Source organism: Phoca vitulina, unplaced genomic scaffold, assembly GCF_004348235.1.
Source record: "Phoca vitulina isolate PV1807 unplaced genomic scaffold, GSC_HSeal_1.0 scaffold5, whole genome shotgun sequence".
NCBI lineage: Eukaryota > Metazoa > Chordata > Mammalia > Carnivora > Phocidae > Phoca > Phoca vitulina.
Window position 1 is genome coordinate 2,579,057 of NW_022589708.1, and position 25,735 is coordinate 2,604,791.

The following is a 25,735-nucleotide window of genomic DNA, read 5'->3' on the forward strand; positions in this document are numbered from 1 at the left end:
GGGGCGCCGGGAGGGCGTGGGGGCGTGGCCACGGGCGTGGTCGGGGGACGTGCCCGGGGCGGAGCCCGGGGCGCCCCCGACGGGAGCTGAGAGCTGCAGTCCGGACACCCCAGGTGGGCGCCGGGCTGGGTTTCCAGCTCCCGCACGGGCTCGGAGACTCACTTCCTCTTCCGCGCTCCCTGGCGTCGGAGCCGGAGGGGCCCGGCGGGTCCCCACAAGTTCGGGGTCCCCGCGAATCCGGGTTTCCGCGAGTCTGGGTCCTTGCGAGCCCCGGGGTCCGAGCGTTCGGGGGCGGCGCCCGGCTGTCCAGCGGCGCCTGGGGCGCACGGCGGGACCGGCGCGGAGGGCAGGAGGGGGCTTCTTGCGGGAAGATGAGGAAGCCCGACGGGAAGATCGTGCTTCTGGGGGACATGAACGTGGGCAAGACGTCGCTGCTGCAGAGGTACATGGAGCGGCGCTTCCCGGACACGGTCAGCACGGTGGGCGGTGCTTTCTACCTAAAGCAGTGGCGCTCCTACAACATCTCCATCTGGGACACCGCAGGTGAGGGCGGGCCCCGCTCGGGCCCCGCTCGGGCTCACTGTCCTGGGGCTCCGCAGGCCAGGTGCTTCCAGCGAGAGAGAAGCATCCCCCAGGACCGGGGTGTCCCAGGGCAAGACTTCCCCCAGGACAGGGTCCCCGTGCGCAGGGTCCCGCCTACGCACTGCGTGTGACCCCATCTCGGGATCAGGCCCCTAGTCACGGTCGAGGCCGCACTTGGCCCCTCTCTGCCTCTGCTTGTTCTCCTTTGCTGGTTGGGAAACTTCAGCCACTCGGTGGGTCTTAGGGACAATACAGGTGACACTTGAAAAGTGCCCCTGGATCCAAAGAGAGAGGCTCCTGGTGTCTTGTGTACCGCGTGGTGGCTTGGCTCCAGAGCCCCATCATCCTGCTAATGGGAACCCCACGCTCAGGAACATGATCTCATTTGATAGCCCCAACCCCCTGGAGGGGTGAGCAAAGCTAGTGTAATTACCCCTTCTTTACAAAGGAGGAAGTTGAGCCACAGGGCCTTCCCTGAGGGGTTTCGTCAGGAGACCAGGAAGCTCAGGCTTCTGCTGTCAGTGCTGAGCACGTCTGCCTTTCCCACTTCACTTACCACCTGTCCGATCTCCGCTCCTATCTGTCATGGGGCTTTGAAGTGGTTTTCTGCAGAAGCATTTTTAAGATAGTAATGAACTATTTTTAGTACATGTAGTATTTGTGATTTTTCCAAAGTGCACATCACAGGGTCTTGATTCAGGCTTTCGGTGAGTTAACTCTGCAAAAGTACGCTGCCAACGACAGTCCTATCATGGAGTTTACCTCCTTCCCCAGGAAAAGGAATAAGATGCCTCAGGTAAAGACACTGAATCGTTGGGCACATTTTCCATGAGCATGACTTTCAGAAGCCCAGCACTTTCACAAGTGACCTATATCCCCGAAGGTCCTGTCTAGAAATTTTAGATTGCCAACTTGGGCACACCGGTCTGCTAAGTAAACAAGATTAGAACCAGTCCTCTGTTTACAGTGGAGTTAATGGAGTTCACTGATGTCCACCTACCCTTCTCCATCCTGCTTTCTTTGTTGCTGTCTTTTTTAGTAGGGTGGTTAATGTCCGACTAAATGATTTGCAGTCATGCTATGAAAACAGCGTCTCCCAGGTACACACGTAGCCGTCCCTGCTCTTCTCCAGGCTGCGCAGTGATGTTCCCGGATGCTCTCCTAAAGCCGACTTTCTAGCACTAAGCATTTGGTAGGGATGGAACTCAAGCTCTAGAAGTCACATCGCATTGAAATGACTCGGCTGCCTGTTTTGTACAAGGCTGGCCCTGTTGATCCTTTAGTTGGCCGGCTGGCCTTCATTGCTATCCTCGGTTTACAAGGAGATGATGCAGGATTGGTGTTGGGGTCCCCAACCGAGCGGCTCTGTTAGTGGCTGCCGTCAGAAGCAGCCCTTCTCCGTGGGAGGTGGTGTTTCTGGAAGAGGAGCTGACCTTTGGTGTCAGAGCAGGTGTCTCTGGCGTCAAGAGTATGAAGTAGCGAAGTGATTTTGACTGGCCACTTTCTTCAGTGACCAGGGCATGATCAGCCGGAATCTTGGTCATCGGAGGATTTTGTAATACAGCCAATGACTGGCCCTAGCCATCTCGCCCGGCTGCCGGGGGCGGCGACTCATTTCCTGGTGTTGCCTTCTTGTTTCTGGAACCCTTAGTGTGTGCTGGGTCAGGCTTCCGCGGCCGCGGGGGGGCCAGGCCCTGTGTCCACATGGCTGGCTTGTGTCCACACGCACAGGGTGCCCGAGGCTTGGCCTCAGCACTGACACAGGCCATCTCTGTGCCTGGCACCCCAGCCACTGTGGGGTTATGGGCCACCTGGACGTATGACTAGATGCCTAGACAGGTATGAATAGATACCTTTCCTTAATCTTTGTTGGAAATTCAAAAGTTTAACCCTGAAGGGGATTCTGCTTTTTCCTTGTCTTGCTCTTGAACGTCCTTCCTATTCCACAGACACTGGGTTTTAAGCTGTGTTCATTTTACTTTTCATAACCAAGGCAGAGTTTACGGACCCGCGAGAGGATCTTTTTTAGTGCTGGCCCTGGTCACAGGAGGTGGGTGGGGTGGGGGTGTGGGGCTGTGCGGGGTGTCAGGCTGTTCAGTCGTAGAGGAGAGAGGAGGGGTCGGAGAGTCTTACTCTTCTTTCCAGCAGCAGAGTGGCTGGCTGCCTGAAGCTGGAGGGGGAGGAGAGGTTTGCTGGGCTGGTTAATAGGTATCTTATTCAGTGACACAAGAGGCCTCCCGAGGGGGGTAAGATCACGTCCACGTCTGGGATGGGGCCATAGAGGCTGGCCGAAGCTAAGAGGGATTCAGACTTTGGTCTGTCCAGGTGCCGTGCATTCCGTTCATTGTGTCTTGCTCACCCCGACCCTTGCCTAGTTGGGCAGACAGATGTGGGACATTCACCGTGAAGGTTTGATAAGTTCTGGAAGCAAAAGGCCGTTGCCCAGAGACGAGATGGGGCCCCAGCAGAATCCGCCACCACTCTCTTCTCTGTCATGCCTTTGGTTGGTAAACCCAGCCCCTCCTACACGCCTGGGGCCGCTGCTCCGTGGGCTTTCAACTCCAGGGGAGGGGGAGAGGCAACAAGGACAGAAGTGGTATCATTTCACATGGGATCATCCAAAGAAACTCCATCCCTAGAGCCCTGGAAGGCTAGCCCCCTCCTTTATTGCTCCTACCTCAAGGCGGCAGCCCCTGGAAGTGGGGGGGGGTACGGCTCACTTTTGCATCCCCAGTATCTGTCCTGCGAAGACCGCTTTGGAACTCTCGATCCCCTTTCCTCCAGCCTCCAGGAACACGTTCCCTGTTTCCATCTGAGCTCACACTGGCAACACCCTCACATCCGTATTTCTGCCTGAAGTCTTCATGCCGGCTTGGGCATCCTTGAAAGACGAGACAGGTTTTCTCTACTGTGCTTCCTTCTTCTTCCTGAGCCCTCGCCAGCAGGGCTGCTAGAATCCGTATTCCTAACGGCCTATGCAAGGCAGGGCAGGCTCTTTCCATCCTGTGTCTCAGATTCTTCCCGCCTCTGCCCGTTGCCCAGTTCCAAAGCCACGTCCAACTTTGTCACAGTCGTCCCCACTCCGAGGACGAATATCTATTTCAGTACTCCGCTCCCACTCTAACAAAGCACCACAAACTCAGTGGCTTAAAAAATGCAGGTCAGAAGTCCTAACTGGGCTAAAACTGAGGTGCCGACCACCGGTGCTCCTTTCTGGAGGCTCCAGGGAGGAATCTGTTTTGGTGCCTTTTCTAGCTTCTGGAGCCTGCCCACATGCCGTGGCTTCTTCTTCCTCCATCCTCAAGGCCATGGTGTCTCTCATCGTGTCTCTCGGACCCTGACTGGTCAAGCACCCCTCCCCCACATTTAAAGGACCCCTGTGATTCCACTGGGTTCATCTTGTTAAGCTTTAAGGTCAGCTGGTTAGTAACTTGAATTTGTCTGCGACGTTGGTCCCCCTTGCCATGTAACATAACGTCTTCACGGGCTCCAGGGTTTAGGACTTCTCTACGGGGTGGGGGTGTGCCATTCTGCCAGCCACAGCCACTGACCACATGTGTGATTTTGTGGCTATGTGTCTCCACTTCATTTCCCTCCTCTACCAAATGGAGACGGTTGTAGCACCCACCTGAAGCGTTGATAGGAATCAGTAGGTTAATCTTGGCAAAGTGCTTGAACAGTAGTACCCGGAACGAGGAAGCGCTGTGTTAGTGTTTGATGAAGAAACAATCATCTCCTAGCCCTGGGGGCTTATGACCATGATTACCAGCAGCAAGAATGTCACAGAAGGGCAAGAGAGGCTTGAGTGGGCCCCCAGTAAGTAATTCTGCAATAAATGGAGAGATCAAAGAGAGGGGCGATTCAGAGCACTTGGTGTAATGACTAGATGTTGAGATGTGTTCTTTCCATGCCTATTTTGTTAACGATTTTTATTATGAATGGATGTTGAGTTTTGTCACACAGTTCTGCTACATCTACGGAGATGATCATATGATTCTTTTCTTTCATTCTATGAATGGGATGTGTCACATTGATTTGTGGACATCAAACCATCCTTGCATCCCAGAGGTGACAGTTGGTTTAAGATCTTTCTCTCGAATAACTTTGGTGCAACCCAGGAGAAGATGCTGCATGTCTGGGTATGAAATCATGGTGCCCGTGAAGTTAGCTGAGAGGTCTTGGCCCCCATGGCAGAGCCGAGGCCTCAGCCCTGTGAGCGTCTGAAGGATGGGGAGACACACACAATTGAAGATGTTCAGATGCGACGGACCATCCTTGAGGACCGTGAGCCCCCATCATCCTCCTTCCACTCTTCGTAGAAGCCTCAGCCCCCAGCTCCACCGGGAGGCAGCTGCCCCTGGATCCAGGGAATGACAGGGCAAAGATGGTGGTGTTGCGGATGAGCTGCCGAGTAGCTCTCTTTGGCAGGGACCACACGGTTGCTGATCACTGATCCTTTGGACTGGCCTGTGAGGACTGTGAAGTTGAAGAGCCCCGAGACCTTGGTGCTGAAGTGAGGGGACAGCCTGTGCAAACCGTGGAGCTGAGGCTGGAGCTCTCAGGTCTTCGTTGGCTCTCTGATTACGTTCGTGCAGCTGCTGAGTGGTTCTGGAGGTCCGAATATGGTGGTCCTGAGCCCAGCAGTTGGTGTTCGTGTGACAGGAGAGCATCTGGTGGGTGACATCCCCTTCTTGTAGATCAGCAGACTGAGCCGGGCCCTCCCTAGTCATCATAAATAAGGTTTTATTGGCACACAGCCATGCTGATGCATTTATAGACTGTGGCGCCTTTCTTTCTTTCTTTCTTTCTTTCTTTCTTTCTTTCTTTCTTTCTTTCTTTCTTTCTTTTCTTTCTTTCTTTCTTTCTTTCTTTCTTTCTTTCTTTCTTTCTTTCTTTTCTTTCTTTCTTTCTTTCTTTCCTTTCTTTCTTTCCTTTCTTTCTTCTTAAGATTTTATTTATTTATTTGACAGAGAGACACAGCGAGAGAGGGAGCACAAGCAGGGGCAGTGGGAGAGGGAGAAGCAGGCTTCCCGCTGAGCAGGGAGCCCGATGCGGGGCTCAATCCCAGGACCCTGGGATCATGACCTGAGCCGAAGGCAGACGCCCAACGACTGAGCCACCTGGGCGCCCCGAGACTATGGTGCCTTTCGCCCTGCAGCGGTCGAACTGACTCGTGGCAACAGAGACCGTATAGCGCAGAAAGAGAAAAACTTTTCCGATCTCACCCTTTGCAGAAAGTTTGCTGAGCCCTGGTTTGGGTCATGCAGAGGGGAGAACACTTCTCTAAAAGCCCTCTCTGTGGTTACAGAAACTCCCCACAGAGTCTGGCGTTCAGTGATTGGGGGAGCCCGTGACCACTTACAGGCAACAGGGGGCGCTGTGTGGTCCACTCTGAGCTGGACTGGGGTGGGGGCGCCTTGGACTTAAGATTGACATGAGCCCCCACTCAAAAAATCTTAGTTTGCACTTGAGATCGGCCGCTAAGCCTGCTGGGCCCGCGACGCGGGTGAGCCCACACCTTCGGGGGTGGGTCCACATCTGCACTGCGAGTGGCCTTGAGCGGGCGCCCTCTGGGTGCGAGGCCGCATTCGCAGAACTCCTCTGCTCTCTTCATCAGCAACAGTGGCCGGAATATGAATGCGGGTGTTAAGACAGGTGGAAGGAACCGAGGGTTCTGGGTTCAGCGGGGCAGACAAGGCGCCATTATATTGCGAGACTTCAGCGGACAAAGGACGCCTGTGAACAGTGCGTGTGCTGGGAGGGCCGCCCAGAGTCCTCCTGGAGGGGGCGCCGAGGATTCTGGGGGTGGGAAGAGGTATTTTAGGCTCACTGGTGTGGTGCTGATTCAGGAGAATTTGACTAATTAAGGTCAACCCTACTCGTAACTCATGCCTGAATCCCATTCAATGTCTCTGGGAGATAATCTGGGCTTTATAATTTCAACTCGAACTTGCCCCTCTTGCTTTGTTGAGATTTCACATAACTTCCCTTTCTGTGAAAAAATGTTTACACACAGTTTACACACATGTACATACACACGAGCTTAAATGACTGTTCATTCTTTTTTATTTATTTATATTTTTAAAAAAATATTTATTTGAAAGAGAGAGCAAGCGAGAGAGAGCACGAGCAGGGAGCCCAATGCAGGGCTCAATCCCAGGACCCCGGGATCATGGCCTGAGCTGAAATCAAGAGTCTGACCCTCAACCGACTGAGCCACCCAGGTATCCCAACAAACCTTTTAGACAAGAACTGCTGTACTCCAGCCAAACACTCAGAACAAGCTGGAGCACCCCATGCCCACCATCAAGATCTCGTAGGAGCTAGGGCTCTCATCCCCGCTGGGGGGTGACGAGCCCTCCCCCTCAGCGGTGCCTGTGGAGGCTGCATGGGGAGTCTGGGCTTCTGCCTCCACCTGTCAGCAAAGAGAGAGTACCCGCCCCAGCCCCCAGCCCCCCAGCCCCTGCTGGGACAAATGAGCCAGCTCAAAAGGAAGATTTAAGTAAGATCCAATGTCTCATAGCACAGGATGGAAATGTCCAGGTTTTAATAAAAAAAACAAAACAAAACACTCATCATGTAAGAACCAGGAAGATCTCCAACTGAGTCAAAAAGGACAATCACGAGATGCCAGTCCGGAGCTGACAGAGATGGTAGCGTTACCCCACAAGATGGTAGCATTACCCCACAAGCGTTAGGATGATGACAGCAGCCATCCTGAGCCTGCTTCCGTGAACAATCATGAACCCCTGAGCAAATGACAAAAAATAGAGAGCCTCAGCAAAAACAGATTTAAAGAAGACCCACAGGGAAATTTCTGAATGAAAAAGTACAGTAACAAAACCAGAAGGTGCAGTGGGGTGGACTCACCAGCCAGGTGGAGGGGAGAAAGGAAGGAACGGTGTGGGAAGACAGCAGGAAACACTGGCCAGCACTGGAATATGGAGGGAAAGCAGACGGAGGTGAACAGAGCTCGGCAACCCGGGGTTTGGGGTGGGGGGGTTGGCGGAAGATCAACACCGCGCCGTCCCAGTTCTGGAAGGACGGGAGAAAGGGTGGGGCTGACAGAGTCCTAGAAGAAATCATGGCCAGGAGCTTCCCAAATTCGGCCAGAGACAGAAACCTGCAGGTTCCAGAAGCTGAGAGAACCCCAAACAGGAGAAACCGAAAGAGATCCTTGCCAAGACACATCACAACTAAATTCTGAAACCAAAAGACAAGGGAAAAGTCTCGGAAGCAGCCAGAGGAGAAACAGAATCCGAATGACAGCGGGTATCCCATCGACCCCGTGGCAGTCAGAAAGAAGTGGCATCTTTTTCAAGTGCTGAAAGCAAAGGTGAAGAATATTGATATCTAATTCTCGCCCATCTTCCGTCCCGATGCGTGACTGTGGAGAGACAGGCTCCTGGCGCACGTGCCTCTGTGGACTCCGGATTTCTGCTCCTGTTCTTTAAATTACACATAGTGGAACCCTGTTTCGTACTTAACCCACTATTTAGGCAGACCAGGGAGGTTTTTTCACATGAATTTTAAAAGCTTTGGCTTTGTAGTTTAAAAATTGGCAACAAGTTTTGCATAGGTAATAGTTTTTGTTTTTTGGTAAAATTGTCTAGGTTGTGTTTTATTTTTAAGGAAGGTTTATTGAATGTTTGCGTCTTTGCAGTAATTCATTTTTAGTGTATAGTTAGGAGTTTTGACACATACATATAGTTGTATGACCACAACCAAAATACAAACCATTTCCACCATTTACGACAGTCTTGTGTCCCTGGGAGTCTCTCTGCTCACTCCCGGCCCCAGATAGCACCGACTTGTCTCTGTCCCTAGAGTTTGGGCTTTTCTAGACTCATAGAGTATGGAGCATTTTGAGTCTGGCTTCTTTCGCTTAACACATTTGAATTCATCTGTGCTGTGGTGAGTGTTCATTCCTGTCAGTCCTCCAGCTGAAGGATACTTGGATTGCTTTCAGTTTTTGGTGATTATGGATAAAGTCACTATAAATAGTCACATAGAGGTTTTCGTGTAAACATAAATTTTCATCTCTCAGGTGAATTACCTACGAGTAGGCTATTTGGGTTTTATGGTTGATGTATGCTCAACATCAGTTGACCCAACACCATTTGTTAAAAGGTTGGCTTTTGTATTAGCCTTTATTTGTTGCATAGTGTTTGAGATACTTCCATTTTCACGGACAGACTTGGAGGATTTATTATGTAGGTAATTAACACTCCACCACCTTTGTGAGGAAAGTAGTCAGCTGCTGGTTTTTCTTTGCTGACTTGATGCAAGTGCGTGTGGGTAATTCTGCACTGCAGGTTCGTTCATTTCTCAGCTGCTGTAATGCAGGTGTGTCTGAAATGAGGCAGGGTGTTTGCAGACCGGCCCTAGGAGTAAGAGACCTAAGAATTGTAAGGTTTCAGTCTTGATTTATTTTCTTGGCCATAAAACACACATTTCATGGTTCATTTGGGTCTCATCAGAGTTTTTTTTTTTTTTTTTTAATTTTATTTTATTATGTTATGTTAATCACCATACACTACATCATTAGTTTTTGATGTAGTGTTCCATGATTCATTGTTTGTGCATAACACCCAGTGCTCCATGCAGAGTGTGCCCTCTTTAATACCCATCACCAGGCTAACCCATCCTCCCACCCCCCTCCCCTCTAGAACCCTCAGTTTGTTTCTCAGAGTCCATCGTCTCTCATGGTTCGTCTCCCCCTCCGATTTCCCCGCCTTCATTCTTCCCCTCCTGCTATCTTCTTCTTCTTTTTTTTTTTTTTTAACATATAATGTATTATTTGTTTCAGAGGTACAGGTCTGTGATTCAACGGTCTTACACAATTCACAGCGCTCACCATAGCACATACCCTCCCCAATGTCCATCACCCAGCCACCCCATCCCTCCCATCCCCACCACTCCAGCAACCCTCAGTTTGTTTCCTGAGATTAAGAATTCCTCATATCAGCGAGGTCACATGATACATGTTTTTCAGCAGAGTTTTTTTTAGAAAGAAGGTCACTTGTGGAACTTGGTGAGAGGTGCTGTGGCCATGAATCCCTTGGTTTCCAGTGATAAATTACGTCCAGCCAGCATTCAAAATCCAGCCCTTTCTTGAGCTCTGCCTTCCTGCTTGGCTCGAGCTAACCAACATGAGCTAACCAACATGCACGCGCTTCCTCCAGTGTTTGCATTTCAACAGACGCCAAGCTGAGCTTGTAACTCCTACAGAGTGTTTCATCAATGCTTGTCGATTTGTCCTGTGGCCCTGACGTCCCCCTGGCCTGGCCTCTCCGCGTGCTGGGCTCCGGCTTCTGAAACAGCTCAGCTCCCTCCACACCTCCCCCTCCTGCTCCTTTTTAACGTGGATCAGATGGCCTTGGACCCGTGGGCACAGAGGAGCTTAGCTTTGACCTCTGTGGGTTTGCTGGCAGCAAACGCGAGACCAGTCTGGCCCTCGCGGGCGCCGTGATCCAGCTGTGGAGCGGCTCAGGGTCTCCCGTCCTGGCTGGGCCGGTGTCCTTCACGGTCCCATCCGTGTAATGGGGCACAGGCTGAAATGGCAGAGGCTGGTGCGATTCCCTACGACCGTGCGTCTTCTCAGCCTCTTCCTCTTTGAGATGAAGAGACAGACCCTGGAAGTTAGTGTCCCACGTCCAATGGCCACTTGGTGGCAGAACAGGGGCCGGCGCCAGAGTGTGGGGAGTCCGTGCTGTTTCTCCCTGCTCCGTGCCTTTCTGTGTCCTGTGCGGTGATGTCATCTCAGAGGCCCTGTGCTCCTCAGGCCTCCCCTGCGTCAGTCTGCTGGGAGGTCAAGGTGGCACCCCTGGGAGAAGCCGCTCGGGAGCTGTCTGCTGAGGGGCGTGCGGGTGGCCGATGTGCAGCCCCTGCCGTCCCGGAGGCCCGGACCGTGGGAGCAGCAGGGCTCCGTCTTGGCTCCCGGGGGCGCCCGTCACACTCGGTGCCTTACAGCTGCTTCGTGTGGCCGGGAGACCCTGGGATCATGACCTGAGCTGAAGGCAGACGCTTAACGACCGAGCCACCCAGGAGCCCCAAGAATGCAGTGTTCTTCTTTTTTTTTAAAGAGAGGGGTATTTTATTTTATTTATTTTTTAAGATTTTATTTATTTGGCAGAGAGAGAGAGCACAAGCAGGGGGAGCAGCAGAGGGAGAGGGAGAAGCAGGCTCCCTGCTGAGCAGGGAGCCCGACGCGGGACTTGATCCCGGGACCCTGAGATGATGACCTGAGCCGAAGGCAGACGCTTAACGACCCAGCCACCCAGGCGCCCCAAGAATGCAGTGTTCTAACTAAAGTTGCATAGCTATTGCACTCATTTTGATTTTTGTATTCTGCTGATCTGTTTTCCTTATTTATCCTTTGAAAGGTCTTAATTTCATTATTAGGAGCCTTCACAGGCATCAGGAGAGATTGTGGGGTAGATAAACTGCTACACCCCATGTAGGAAGCCTTTTCGTTCAGGTTACACCTGAAATGCTTGCCCGCATTTGAAAGTTAATGTTCAGCTGTAAAGAACAGCTTGAATGTGCTACTGTTTGTGTTGGCTGATTAGCTACCGCGCCGTCCTTCAGGGACCCCGTCTCAACAGCCTCCCCGAAAGTGGCTGAGCTGGGCAGCCTGCCCCAGGCTTTCTGCACTTGGTCACGCAGCGTGCATGTCCTTCACAGAGGTGGCCTCTGGTCTAAGGGAGGTGAACCCGTGGCATGCTGTGAGCAGGACGCGGTCTCTGCGCGCACACACGATGTGACCACGCGTACCCCATGCCCCTGTTTAGAGCCTGTGAAGTGCAGCAGCCGATAGCCGTAGGTTCAAAATATTTCCAACCTTTGGGCCACCCGTCTCATAACTAACAGGATTCGCGTCCTCCCCTCTTTTCCCACATAGAGTTACCTGAGCTTTATATACTCCATGCCCGAGATTATGTTGTCTCAGAGAGCCAGTAGGTCAGTACGGTGTTGGGCTTGCCCTTGAGACAGAGGTCCCGAATCTGTCACCCCTGATCAGCTGCGCCGTTCCTGGGTAATCTTGTTCAAGAAGGGCCAGTGGGATGCTCTGCCTGGCGCCATGAGCTCGCGGGCCTGGTTTGGTGGCCGTCCAGGTCTCCGTGTCTGAGTCCTGGGGAAGGACTAGCACTCCCTTTGGTTTGTGGTACGGACGTTCAGCCTGGCCTGTCCACAAACACTCTGGGCTGGTCGAGCCTGTGTGCCGGGAAGCCCCCCAGGGCTGTGTTCCCACGCAGAGACGGGTGGCCTGCGAGTCGGCTGTGTCCTCCCTAAAAGCAGGGTTTCTGCTCAGAAACAGAAGGCTGATGTGTGACTGTGTGTCTTGTGAAAAGCTGTTGTCTGTGGCATTTCTTGGAGTAACTCATGCCACTCAGCAGTTTAGTGGTGCCAACTTTCAACTCATGGCTGCGTTTGGGAGTTGGGATTTTTTTTTTTTTTTTTGGTTGAATCAGTGGGGACACTTTTCTGTGAGGATATTGTCCTTTCTGTTTCTGAGTTTCATTTATCTCGTCCTCAAATTGTAGTAGTGAACCTGATTTCCAGGGTTGGTTCTGAAGCTTAGGATGGTGGGCTTGAGGGGCCCTGTGTGGCTCAGTAGACCCACACATGGGCTTTCTCCCTTCCCCAGGGGCCCAGCAGGGACCCTCAGCGCTTGTAAGGTGGGGAGAGCTGTCCTTGTTCCTATCTCATGGCTTTTCTCTGACCTGCTAAGGAATAACTTTTGGGATTATTGATGGGCGTGGTTTGGGTTGGACATTTAGTTTTCATGTATTTTGCCAAATGCTGAGCTCCAGCTTCCAGTCAGTAGACCACACGACCCCTGTTCCTGTGGAGTCAGATTATCCAATAGGAATAAAGAATTTAAAAGTAAAATGGTAGTATGTTGGTCCACGTCCAAGAATGGTAATCATTAGTTGCTTAAACATGAGGAATGCTGGACATAAAGAGGCCCCCTCCTGAACATTAAAGGGCATCATATTCTATAGTCTCTTACTGTGCCCTTTACATGCTCTGTACCTGTTCTTGGGGCGCGCGGGGAGGGTTTTGTTATCTTCCCTACTTTGTGCTGACTCTCAAGGTCGAGGAGTCTTGTGTGGCCGCCTCCAAGCTCCCTCTGGTTTCAGTCTCATTCTGTGTCCAGAGTGAACACTCAGGAGGTGTGAATCCCTTGGTTCGCTCACTCAGTCAGCACTGTGCACCTGCCACGCATCGGACGCCATGCGGAGCTCGGGGACGAGCAGTGAATGAGGCAGAGTCTTTCCTCCTGGGACCTCATGCGGGTGGAGACACGGCTGTGTCTCCTTGACGTGTTTCAGTGATGACATCTGTCTGGTTCCCTCATTATATGAGCTAAGTAAGATTTTTAACATATATTTACTTTTTTCTTTTTAAAGTAGGCTCTACGTCTAATGTGGGGCTCAAACTCACGACCCTGAGATCAAGAGCTGCATGCTGTACTGACTGAGCCAGCCGGGTGCCTCAATATTTACTTTTTATATCTGTTTGGGAGTCATGATTTTGTCCTTTCTTAAAAATTGCCTTTTAACACGTTTCAGAGTAGCATTGCTCTAAAAAATGCTTGGCCAAATCTCATTCTTTTCTTAACAGAATTTAGAGGTCCTCCATTGCTTTTATTTTATTATTTTTTTTAAAGATTGTATTTATTTATTTGAGAGAGAGAGAGAGAGAGAGAGAGATAGGAGCAGGGGGAGGGGCAGAGGGAGAAGCAGACTCCCCACCGAGCAGGGAGCCCGATGCGGGGCTCGATCCCAGGACCCCGGGACCATGACCTGAGCCGAAGGCAGATGCTCCACCGACTGAGCGCCCCAGGCGCCCCCTTCCATTGCTTTTAAAACCCTTATTGTCTGGCACTTCCTCATGCAGACTATTCATTCCACTGTCGGTGTTAGGAGCTGCTTACTTCTTGGGGGTCTTTGAGCAGCTGCATGAGCGGTTGGGGCCTCTGCTTGCAGATCTGTGAGATGTGCCCCATACAGTGGGGGAGGACGAACTGCACATGTGAGCACGTAGGCACACGCGTGTACATGCCTGCCTGCGAATGCGTGTGTGCACGCGTGTCTAGCTTGACGTTCCGCCTGGCACCTGACGTGGGATCTCAGAGTTAGCTCTTACCGGCAGTTCTGAGGGGGAGTGCTGACACGTGGTTAGCGGAATCGAGGACACTGCTGGGGACACTGAGGCCCAAGGACACCTGTGTCAGTAACCAGAGGCAGAGGAAGCAGTTCTTCCTTTGAGATTGGCTGCTGCTTGTCCTACAACCTGAAAAGACAGGCTGAGTGGAGGACTTTTTAAATGCTTCCTGAGTGTGTATCCTCACCGGAACTCTTCTCCTGTGAGGACCTGGCCTTAGGCGTGGAAGAGAACAGTGTGTGATTCGCCTTTCCCAGAGCTTTGGACGTAGCAGGGGGGTGCACTGTGATTGTATCCTGTCTGAGGACACTTTGTTCCCACTTTTGAAGCTGGTTGATCTATTATTTGCTTGTGCACCTTTCCTACAGCAGCTGCAAAGGCACATTCCAAACCTAATTAATTTCCAATCTGATTAACTCTGGCCGGTTACCGTGTAGCCACAGGCCCCTGCTCTCGAGTGAAGCTCTAACTGGCAAGTGGCCCGTTTCAGCTCGAGCCACCTGCAGCCCCTTCCTCTCCCGGGAAGTGAGCAGGCTGAGTCTCAGGAGAGGGCACTAGGGGGTCAAGTGCAAAATGTCACAGCCAGGCTGGGTTGCAGAGTTAACTGTGTTCATACTGTGTCTCATCCTGGGTTGACGAGAGCTGCCCCTAGACTGCTTGAGGCTTTGCAGCCTTGCTTCCCGAAGGTTGGTCCGTGGCCGGGAGAATCCAGGCCCTGCCCTGCCCTCCCGAATCAGATCTCCAGGTGGACGAGAAGTGCTCTGGGCTTGCTGCGGCCGCTGCAGGAGCGAGCTGTGAGGTCGAGACCGGCAGGGACTCAGCCTTTCGGGTTTTCTGGTGTTCTTAGTGGGTGCTGTTTTTCACATGCAATTCTGTCTCTCTGTCTCTCTATCCATCTATCTGTCATCTCTCTAAATATAGTTTTTTTTTTTAGTTTATTTAAGAGAGACAGAGATAGTGACAGAGATAGCGAGAGCGAGCACCAGTGGGGAGGAGAGGGAGAAGCAGCCTCCCCGCAGAGCAGGGAGCCCAGCGTGGGGCTCCATCCCAGGACCCTGAGATCATGACTGGAGCCGAAGGCAGACGCTTAACGACTGAGCCACCCAGGCGCCCACAGACAGTTTTTCTTTTCTTTTCTTTTCTTTTTTTTTTTTTAAAGATTTTATTTGTTTGACAGAGAGAGACACAGCGAGAGAGGGAACACAAGCAGGGGGAGTGGGAGAGGGAGAAGCAGGCTTCCCGCGGAGCAAGGAGCCCGATGCGGGGCTTGATCCCAGGACCCTGGGATCATGACCTGAGCCAAAGGCAGACGCTTAACGACTGAGCCACCCAGGCGCCCCCCAAAATTTACTTTTATGTACAGCATAATATAGTTATATTTAAATAGGATTAAATGAATTCTAACAAGGGGCACCTGGGTGGCTCAGTCGGTTGAGCGCCCGACTCATTTCGGCTCAGGTTATGATCTCAGGGTCGTGGGATTGAGCCCCACATCGGGCTCCCTGCTCAGCACGGAGTGTGCTTCTCCCTCTCTCTCTGCCTCTGCCCTCTCCCTCCTCACACACTTGCTCACTCTCTGTCTCTCGGTCTAAAATAAATAAATCAATCTTTAAAAAAACGAGTTCTAATAAAATACTTTAATATGATGGATTTACAAGGGTTTTTGCACTGTTAAATTGATGAAATTATACCCAGGTACCCCCAGGCTGCCCGTGCCGTCCCCAGAAGGGGGTCCTGGTTTCACAGTGTCTGCCAGTGGATAAAGTACTCTCCAGGGAATTTTATGAGAACATACCCAATCTGTTAAGCAAGAGATAACTAGACATCATAAACATCTGTGAAATCCTTTGATTCCTTAGGATTGTTCAGAAAAGGTTTAATATGCTTCCCTTGGGATAGAATTAACAGAAAAACATTTGTTTTCTGCGGTGTAGATTTCCCAGAAGACTTTCTATTATGGAGAAGAATAAAACGCTGTTCTGGATGGCAAAGCTGTTAGAAATAACTGGGATGTTTACTGAATGGGGTACTCCAGATAAGAGGCTATTCTAGATAACTTAGTATTTTGAGAAATCTCTCTTTCTTCATGCGGTGTTTGCAAAGTCTCGACTTTGAAACAAGTAAAAACTTGCACTAAAAAGCCTGAAATGATTTTAGTTTCCTGCTTCTAGTAAGTAGAGCATTTAGCAAATAATTTTTCTTTGATAATCTCATTCTAAAGGTTAATTATCACAGGACAACAGCGTATCTGTTGGAGGTAAAGGAGATTGGATCAAATATACTGGTATGTGGGAGGTTTTTTTTTTTTTAGAGCTAATTCTGTTATGTAAGTGTCTTTTCTTTGGATTTGCCTCTTTTTCTTAATATTAGATTGTTAGAGATCATATCTTTATTTGAACTATTTGGTTGTATTACTGAATTATTTTTAGTATACTCATGTCTGAGGCGAGTGAAGTAATTTGAGAATTAAGCCTCAGTTATTATATAACCTTAGTAGTTATTTTAGAAAGCCTGGTTGGTGAGTCACAGGCAGAGGATTAATTTATGTGCGGCTCATTATTTAGTTCATTGGGCATACGACACGTTCTTTGTTTTTGGTTTTAGTCTTCAAGTCATCAAACAAACCGCAGAAATGACACATGTGCTGATTTGGGTAAAAGCACGTTGTGTATATTGAAATGTGCAAGATCGTTTTTCTGAAGCAGCCTTCTCTCTGTCCCAGACGCGGTGGCTCTGCGAGATGGAGATCGTTGTGGGTTTGGGCGCCTTTATTTGTAAGAGGAGAGCGTCTCCTGACACGGGCCCCGACCCCTGGCGTGGCCTGCAGCCCTGCTTTCCTTTTCGGTCCCGTGGAGGCGCCTGGCCTTCCGTGGCCACAAGAACAGCCATTTCCCTCTGTGTCACGAAGCGGGCCGTGGTTTTGAAGACCTTTTAATGGTGTCAGGCTAAGAACAAAATGTAAGGAGCTATACAATACATGCAAGCAACTAGATTGGACTCTTGGGTTTTAATTACTCACTTATCTTTAAAATGTTATTGAATCATCTCTTTTGTTGGTGTGGTTCATTACTTGGTGTTGGGTTTTAGTTCTTCCTTCTGGCAGAAAAACAACCCCATTCCTATTGTGGGTTCCGTGCGTCCGTCCCGGCTTCTGGAGGCCCCTTCTGGCGGCAGGGATGCTCTTCACCATCCAGCTGATGGCTGTTGGCTCGGGTGGTGCCCAGGACAGGGTCCGGGAGGGTCCGCCGTGCAGGGACGTGTGAGCTGGGGGGCTTGGCCTTGCCCGTGCGGCGGGAAGGGCCTGGCCTCGGGATGGGGCTGCGGATGCCCAGTGTAGCCCCACCCGTCTGAGAACTGCGAATGGTTCATTCAGACTCGTCCCCACTGCCGCCTCGCGGGGAGGAAGCCGCGGTCTGGCGGGAGCTGGCTCCACCGCCCAGGCTTTTCGCTTTTTGTGCTTATCTGGCCTTTTTCAGTTTGTTCAATTTCTGATAACAGAGGTATGACAGAAACCACCCGGTCGCTTTTTCTTCTAGATTTTGAAATGCTGGCATTCTTTTCTCAAGCCCAGGTCTGCCCCTAAGCTCGAGTAGGACTTGGAGCTGGGGCTGGGGAGCGGGGCCTCTGACCCTGAAGGCCGGGGTCCTCTCCTGCCCTGCGGGGCGGCCTGTGTGCGGTCCCCGCGAGGCGTCTGCACGTGTCAGGAAGCAGCAGGTGCCGCGGGGGGGCCTGAGTACCCCAGACTCATGCAAGGGCCCCAAGAGCCAACGGCCAGTCCACACTGGTTCCGCTCTGCCCGCTCGGCAAGGAGGAGCTCCCGACTCACGGGGACTGCGTCCCCCTGCCCGAACCTGCCTGTTGCCGGCCACCTGTGCTTTCGACACCTGGTCTTGGGACAGCTTTCCTTGGGGTGCCACCAGCTGCCGCCTCCTTGGTGGCAAACTTGTTAGTTGTCAGTGGTGACCGCTTCTTCCCTCTGGCGTTTCTCAAGGAAGACAGCGAACCGGACGTGGGTGGTTGGTTCGTTCTCGAGCGATCAGATTAGAGGGCAGAGGTCCTTCCTGTGGCAGCCCCAGGTCGAGCCGGAAACAGTGAAGCAATTTTAGACGCTGCTGTCCACCGGGACTTAGCTGTGTGATTCGTGACTTGTTTGCGGGAAGTCAGCAGATTCGCTGACTTGGCTCAGGAGATGACATAGACTTTGTCCCCACGGGCTGGGGCACCCGAGGTCAGTGCTGTCTGAGCCATCTGGTCAGCTTCTCCTTCGCTGGGTCACTGCAGGCCACAGATATCCAGCTCATCTCCTGCATGTGGAGGGGGTGGGAGGGCCAAGGGGAGGAAGTAGAAGCTTCTCTGGGCAGCCTGACCCTGCACGTGGACCTGCTCTTGTTCGATTTGTGGCTTTGGCGTCCGTGGAAGGCCAGGCCTTGGCCTGCAGCCCGGGGCCCTCCGAGGACTGTGAGTCCTGGGCGGCTCAGACCACGGGGGTTTGTTCTGTCAGTTCTGGAAGGTCTGGAGTGAACGTGCGGGCGGCACCGTGCTCTCTGCAGGCTTGGAGGGACATCCGTTCCGTGCGTCTGTCCCAGCTTCTGGAGGCCCCTTGCTGGCGGCAGGCGGCCGCGCCCCTCCAGGCTCTGCCGCCACGTGGTCCCTCTGCGTGTGTCAGCCTCTGTGCCTCCCCTTGCCCCCGCACCCCCCCGCCCCCGGCGTGGATTGCCGCTGGAAGGACCCCGCCATGGCCTGGCTGCCCCTGATACCCGCATCTTCTCAGGCCGGTCCACCTGCTCCGGCGCTTAGGGCCCGCACGCATCTGGGGGCCACCACTCCGCCCACTTCAGACGGCGGGGGACCGTAGCAGTTCTGTCTTTTATAGGACGGGAAACAAGACTAAAAGGTAGAAAGAAGGAGGAGATCACTTCAAACCCCAGAAAATGCCCCCTTTAATTCCCTCTTCCATCCCCGGTCCCTGTGCTGTGCTCACCCATCCACCATAAAGGTTCTAGATCTCGGATCTGGAAATCCTAGCTTTCCTGTGTTTACTGTTTAGTTGTTGAAGCCCCGGCAGGAGGCTTGTGTGTTTTGTGGGAAGGAGGCTGCCCCGCGGGGTCTGCGTGTAGGGAGAGAGCCGGTCGGGCCCGGGAGCAGGGCAGGCAGTCCTCAGTGAAGACGTGACCGGTCTGGGTCGCAGCGATGTGTGTGGCTGCTAGAAGCCCCTCTCAGGACCCCCTCCTTCCCGTGGACGAGCGGCTGTGGCGCCCGGCGGGCCTGGGGGTGGGCCCCGGCTGGGGGCCCCGGCGGACTGCCCGCCCGGGAGGTGTGCTGCTCACGGCCCCCAGGTCACCATGTGAGGGGCCAGCAGGGGATCGGGGCCTCCCAGGAGACAGTGTGGAGATGGGGGAGCCGGAGGGGACATGGGCCACTGAGACAGTGCCACCCTCTGGGGAGCCCCGGCTTTTAACAGCCTCATTCCTGAGGCGACATGTTCGCCATGGGGTGGCTCCAGGTGTGATCGTCTGGCTTCCCCAGAGGCACGGAACCAATAGGATATGGAAATAAATATAAATATAAAAATGTAAATGTAAGTTTATATATAAAAATATATTTAATATATAATTAAATACACAACAAAACATTTATATTTACATGTAATATAAATTACGTATAACTTATATTTTAAATATATATTATATAAATATATAAAAATCTATATATAAATACAGTGTATAAATTCATGAATTTGTAAATAAATAAATATGAAGTATATGAAGAAGTAAGGAGGGAGGGAGAGAGGGAGGGAGGGAGGGCAAGGCCTTGGCTCCCACGACGGTGGGACTCAGGTCTGAATTCTGCCGGGCAGGGTGGCAACGTGGAGACCCAGGGAAGAGCTGGTGCTGCGTCCTGAGTTCCAAGTCTGCAGGGCAGCAGGCTGAGATTTCTTTTTTAACTCAGGCCGTGGTCTTGAGGCAGAAATCCTTTTTCTCCAGGAAATCTCAGGTTCTTAAGGCCTTCAGCTGATTGGATAAGGCCCACCGACATCGTGGAAGGTGATCTACTTACTCAAAGTTGATTGCAGGTCTCGAAAAATAACCTTCGTGGCCACGTCTACACTAACACCGGAGCACAGAACCGGGCAGCCTGGTGGTTAGCTGGCACACAGGTCGGTCTGTGGGGGCAGACTCACCCGCGCGGACTGGGACCTCTGCGCAGACGGTGATCCTCGTAGGAAGTGTCCTTGCTTCTGCCGTGTGCACACACCGGGGGAAGCGGCTGGTCCTTTCATCACCCCGGGGGGGACAGGTGCTGCCTTTCTGTTAATGCACCGAAGGAGCCTAAACGTTCGTGAGCCTTCCTGGGAGTACTTGTTTCCGTGGGCCCTTCTCCAGCTGGGCTCACCGTCAGGTCAGAAACACCGACAGACAGGTGGGAATGTTCTAGATTTTGCCTGGGATGGTAAACTTGAGGCAGAACGCACCCAGTGATAGGAAAGAGAGCTACGGTAATCTTACAGGTCGTATTTATAACACCACGGTGGGACCTGAGAGCATCGGAAGAAGGATTGTGTTTTTACAGGATCTCAAAGGGAGGTGCGGCCCAGCTCGGCCCTGACTGGGCTCCTCCAGGCTGTTTCCACGCCTGCCCCTCACTCTCTCCCCGTTCCCATCTCTGGTTCTGTGATCTGAGTTCTTTGTCTTTTTCATGTGGTCACATCGGTGTTTTTGTGCACTCCTGTCCAGTGGGCATTCCAGACCATGCAGGACGTTTAAAAGTTCCTCCTTCGGGGCGCCCAGATGGCTCAGTTGGTGGAGCGCCTGACTCTTGATTTCGCTCAGGTCATGATCTCAGGGTCGTGGTGGGATCGAGGATCGCGTTGGGCTCTGTGCAGGGCATGAAGTCCACTGGAGATTCTCGCTCTCCTCTTCTGCCCCTCTGCGCCAGGCCCCCCAAAAAGTTCCTTCTTTTGTGTTTGTGTCTGTTTCCTGGTAGACCTTACTGTTTGATCAGCAGCCTTCTGATTCTCATATGTTAACAACTGGCTTTTTCTCTCCCGCTTGCACCAAGTGAGGTGGGGATCTTCCCCTCGGGCCGCACCGTGCATTCTCTGGGGAGCTTCTCAGATCACAGTGGTACCCACGCCCCCCACACACCCCGGTCGCATCCTGGTTCACATGCTCTCAGGTGGGGGGGCCCCCGCGTCATTCTTACTTTAGAAATAATGAAATAGAACATGCACATTTTTTTTTTTAAAGATTTATTTATTTGACAGAGAGAGACACAGCAGGGGGAGTGGGAGAGGGAGAAGCAGGCCTCCCGCGGAGCAGGGAGCCCAATGTGGGACTCGATCCCAGGACCCTGAGATCATGACCTGAGCCGAAGGCAGATGCTTAACTGACTGAGCCACCCAGGCGCCCCGAACATGCACATGTTTAAACCATGCAGCCAGCATTGTGATTTCTGATGGCCACACCACCCATTTGATTATTTTAGACTGTTTAAGCAGTCTCGGGGTCAAGGGCCGGTGGTCCTCGGGCTGAGGACGGCCAAGGGTGGGAGAGAAGGCAGTCGAGCAGTTTACCTTCGCTGGTCCAGCAGCTGCCTGGGGTCGTGTGGGCGGCTGACTCGTGTCCCCCCGTGCCTGCTGCCGGGCTGTTTTCAGCTCCACGGATACAGTGCGGCCGATCCGGTAACGCGCCCCGGAACTGGGGAGAAGGCTGTCCTCCAAAAGGAAGGCTCGTAAAATAAGACCGGTGGATGGGATCGGTCAGCGGCAGACGTGGCCACCAGGCTCTCGGAGCCGGAGTGTGAACGTCTGATCAAGAGCCCAGGACACGGGGTCCGGGGAGGGGTTTGTGCTTCGTCTGGGAGGAATCTGACTGAGGGCTTAGCAGGAGCAGGCTCACTCCTGGGAGCTTACACGTGTCCCTTACTTACACTTTCACAGCCTCCCTCGGGCGGGACTGGCCACTGGTTGGCGACTAGAACGGGGGCTCAAAGGCACTTGCCCGATGTCACGCTGTGGGGACTCGAACGCAGATGGTCTGTGCCCAGAGTCTGGCTCTGCCACGGGTGGTTAGACCACAGACTGCCTGGTACCTGGGCCAGGGTCCCAGTTCTGGGCTCTGGTCTCGGTTTCTCCCTCTGTGCTGTGGGGGGGGGGCCCCCTTTGTGTGGTTACTGGGAAGGCCGCGTGGGTGTGTCCAGTGTCCTCATGCTGACCCAGCTTCTCCGGGTCACTAGCCCAAGCTTTCCTCCCCCACCCTCTCCCCCTTCTCCCCTCCCCTGCCCCCAGGCCCCGGCGACCACCAGGCCGGTCTCTGAGTCTCCGAATGTGGCTATTTTAGATGCCCCAGGATAGGTGGCATCCTGCAGTATCCGTCCCGGGAGTGGCTCACTGGCACTTCTGTGTCCCTGCTGCATTATTCTCGGTGGCCAAGGCATGGGAACACCCCGAATGTTCTTTGACAGATAAATGGATAAAGAAAGTGTGTCACATGCATACAATGGGAGATTATTCAGCCTTAAAAAAGAAAGAGCTCCTACAAATGTGAATATGTGGGGGAACCTCAGGGAGATGGGTCACGTCTTGATTTGCTTCCCGGATGAGCCAGAATTCCTGGACGATCGCACAGGCTCCCGACCTGCAGCCCTGTGGACCACTCACCGCAGGGGGAGCCCAGGCTGCTTCCTGGAGGTGGAGGAGGCTGGGCCCCTCTCCTGGACTCGCGCCCCCGGATCGCTGGCAGGCCGCACGGCAGGGGCCCGCCAAGCCTGGCAGCCTGGCCCTGTCACCCGGCCTAGGGTTTGGCACTCGCCGACCCGCAGCTGCATTGGTTAAACTTGAAACAGCTCATGATCTTTCCCCCAGCCCTCTGAGGGCTGGGGTGGGGCAGCCTGGTGCCCTGACGCCCCCAGAATCGCACCATGAGGCTGTTGAGTTCCTCAGTGAAGCCAAGGAGGGGGGACTACGGGAATTCCCGGGGCTTTGGAGTTGGTGTGTGGGGCCCCAGGCTGGGGAACGCGGTGGGGGGAGAGAGAGAGACTCCGGGAGGGGAGCTGGTACACGGCCCCGCGTGGACCAGGAGCAGACGCTTACCGTGGGTTAGCGGTAGGAGCCTGACTCCGCGGTTCAGCCATGTCCCCAGGTCACCGGAAAACTCACTAGAGAGTCTGAGTTCAAGCACTGAATTGGCAAAACCAGCTGTCAAAAGGCCGAGTCTTACGGATTCCCCCACCAGCTTCGCTGTGCTCTTCATGCCACAAATACCAGGGCACCCACTTGAATTCATTTGGGATTAAATTCAGAATTCTGTTCCCTGTGCATGGGCCCGCCCATGACGGGCACTGCACTCATGGGAAAGCAGCCTACACGCTGCAGATTCGATCTAAAACAGAATTTAAGCATTTCAGGTATGCAGACTGCCTCACTGTAAATTCTTCAGTTGCGGTGGCCGCAGTGCACCGGTCTGCATGCGCCTGGGCCGGTAGGTGATGGGATTGTAACAGAGGCTCTGATGGACTCGTCAGGCCAGCATATGGGCTTCTTTGGTTCCTACTTCCTTAGTTACTATGATTTTTCCTTGTATCAATATTATGTACTTTTTTCGTTTTTAAAAGGCAGATCAGACATTTTTATCTGGAAAGGAGAAGTATTTTAGGTCCGGGCTTGAGCACAGTTGCCTGTTTGTCCCCAGCGAACTGTGCCGCGGACTTGGAGACCCTCCCCCGGCCTCTCCCGCAGTCGCTGCCTCGGGAAAGCTAGGGTGGGGGCTGGAAGCATTTCTCCTGTTGGAAAACCTCACGATGCCCCGATCGCTCGCTTGAGACGAGATTAGTGTCTGCCGGAGAAGTCCTAGCTCAGGGCTGATGGTGGGGAAGCCGGTCTTGCTTTTCTTCGTAGCTAATACCTGATGCTTCCAGTGTTCACATTTGTTTCTAAAGACTCCTTGATCATCGCCTCCCGGGGTGGGTCCCGAAAGCGACGGGGGGGCTGGGGGGCTGCTGACTTTCTGCCCATCGGCAGGCAGTGTAATTTGCCATGAACCTGTAATGAGATGATCTGTCCCAGGACGGCCCTGCCGTCGGTGCGGAAGGGCAGGCGTGCTGCTCTGGGTTGCACGCCGCTGGTCAGCAGGTGGCCCTCGGAGACTTGCCTTCTGGCACATCACGTCGACTCTCAGCATCTCGCCAGGACGCCTGCCTCCAACCCCTGCCAGCCCTGGTGGCCCCGTCTCAGCACCCCTTCCCCTCCGGATCATTTGGGGAGACACTGGGGCTTTGCTGGACAGGCAGGGGGCCCTGGCTTTGGGTGCGGCTCCGTGCGAGGGAGAAGCCAGCGGTCCGGTGTAGGCCCGGGCCGGCTTTCTCGGCACGCTGCTCTCTCCAGGGCCAGACATGGGGGGCAGCCGGCCCGCCCCAAAGTGAGGATGCAGCCTGGCCTATGTCAGGGCTGTTTGAGAATGTTTGGGAATTGGGGTAGACATTGTTTGTGTTTCTTTGGTCATTTGGCTGAAAACAGTGAATTATTGGCAAATGACACGTTTTAAATAAATACATGTGTGTAGGTAACATGCCTTCAGTCCATGCTCCTAAGACTCACAGACAAAAGGTTCTTTATTTCTTTTTTGTCAGGGATCCCCTTCTACCCAAGTAGGATGAGCCCGTGACCCTGCCTCTGAATTACGTGCATGGAGTAAAATTCAAAGGTTTGCCTGGAAACCAGGCTGTTGTGCACCTCCCAGAGCAGAAGGGCGCTGCCCTTGGATCCCGTGGGGCCTGGGCCCCTCACTCCTTTGTGCAAGCCAGTGTCTCCATCCGGCCTGGCTTCAGCCACACGTGCATTCGGGGTCCGCTTCCACTGTCCCTCTGGGGTTGCCGTGCGGTGTGGTCGGTGGGTGCGTCCTGGCACGAGAGATAACCCGCGTCTGTCTTTCCGTCTTCCCGGCCAGGGCGGGAGCAGTTCCACGGCCTGGGGTCCATGTACTGCCGGGGCGCGGTCGCGGTCATCCTCACCTACGACGTGAACCACCCGCAGAGCCTGCTGGAGCTGGAGGACAGGTTCCTGGGTCTTACGGACACGGCCAGCACGGACTGCCTGTTCGCCATCGTGGGGAACAAGGTGGACCTCGTCGAGGCCGGGGCCGCAGAGAGCCGGGAGAAGGAAGGGCACGGCCCCGGGACGGCGGGCGGCGGCGGCGGACTGCCCAAAGTGCCCAAGCCGGTGCGGCTGGAGGACGCGGCGGCACTTTACAACAAGATCCTCAAGTACAAGATGCTGGACGAGAAGGATGTGCCGTCCGCTGAGCAGATGTGCTTCGAGACCAGCGCAAAGACCGGGTACAACGTGGACCTGCTGTTTGAGACCTTGTTCGACATGGTGGTGCCCGTGATCCTGCGGCAGCGAGCCCAGGGGCCGCCGCAGACCGTGGACGTCAGCAGCTGCAAGACCCCCAGACGGACCAGATCCGGGTGCTGCTCCTGACTCAGGGACCCCGAGCCCCAGGGTCCACAGCGGGCCGGGGCTGACCCAGTGGGAGCGCGGAGCTGTGTAGCCGGGCTGCACACGCAGGGGGACGTCCAGGGGCAATGCCAGCGGGTGTTCGGCGGTCCACGGGCACAGCTCCTCCGTCTGCATCACCGTGGGGGACGTGAGGGCCAGCTGAATCGCCTGCAGAGAACACTCTTCCGAGCCACGACTCCCAGGGACCCTGGTGCGGTGCTGCTCCTTTCCTAACATCCTGGCCTCACCGAAGCCTGTGGCCGGGCTCCGCGGCACCTGGCGTGCGTGGGCACCTGCCCCGCTTCCGAGTTTTCGCAGACATTTTCTTCACTGTGGTCTCTCCTTGGTCCTACCGCTTGGCACCCGTGTGTTGATGTGTCACCATGATTCTTGGCTTGTTAATTTATACGAAATCCAGAATCACCGCTTTTATACTGGTTGCAGCCGTGTGAGTTACGCACATTATTAAAAAGGATTATGAGGAGA

General features: G+C 53.6%; 1 protein-coding gene across 1 annotated transcript; it reads left to right on the forward strand.

Moving 5' to 3' along the window:
• Positions 1-25,735, forward strand: RAB20 (RAB20, member RAS oncogene family). The gene is made up of 2 exons (XM_032402616.1): positions 1-543; positions 24,699-25,735. The coding sequence occupies exons 1-2, from the start codon at positions 372-374 to the stop codon at positions 25,229-25,231; spliced, it is 705 nt and encodes a 234-aa protein (XP_032258507.1). The 5' UTR covers positions 1-371; the 3' UTR covers positions 25,232-25,735.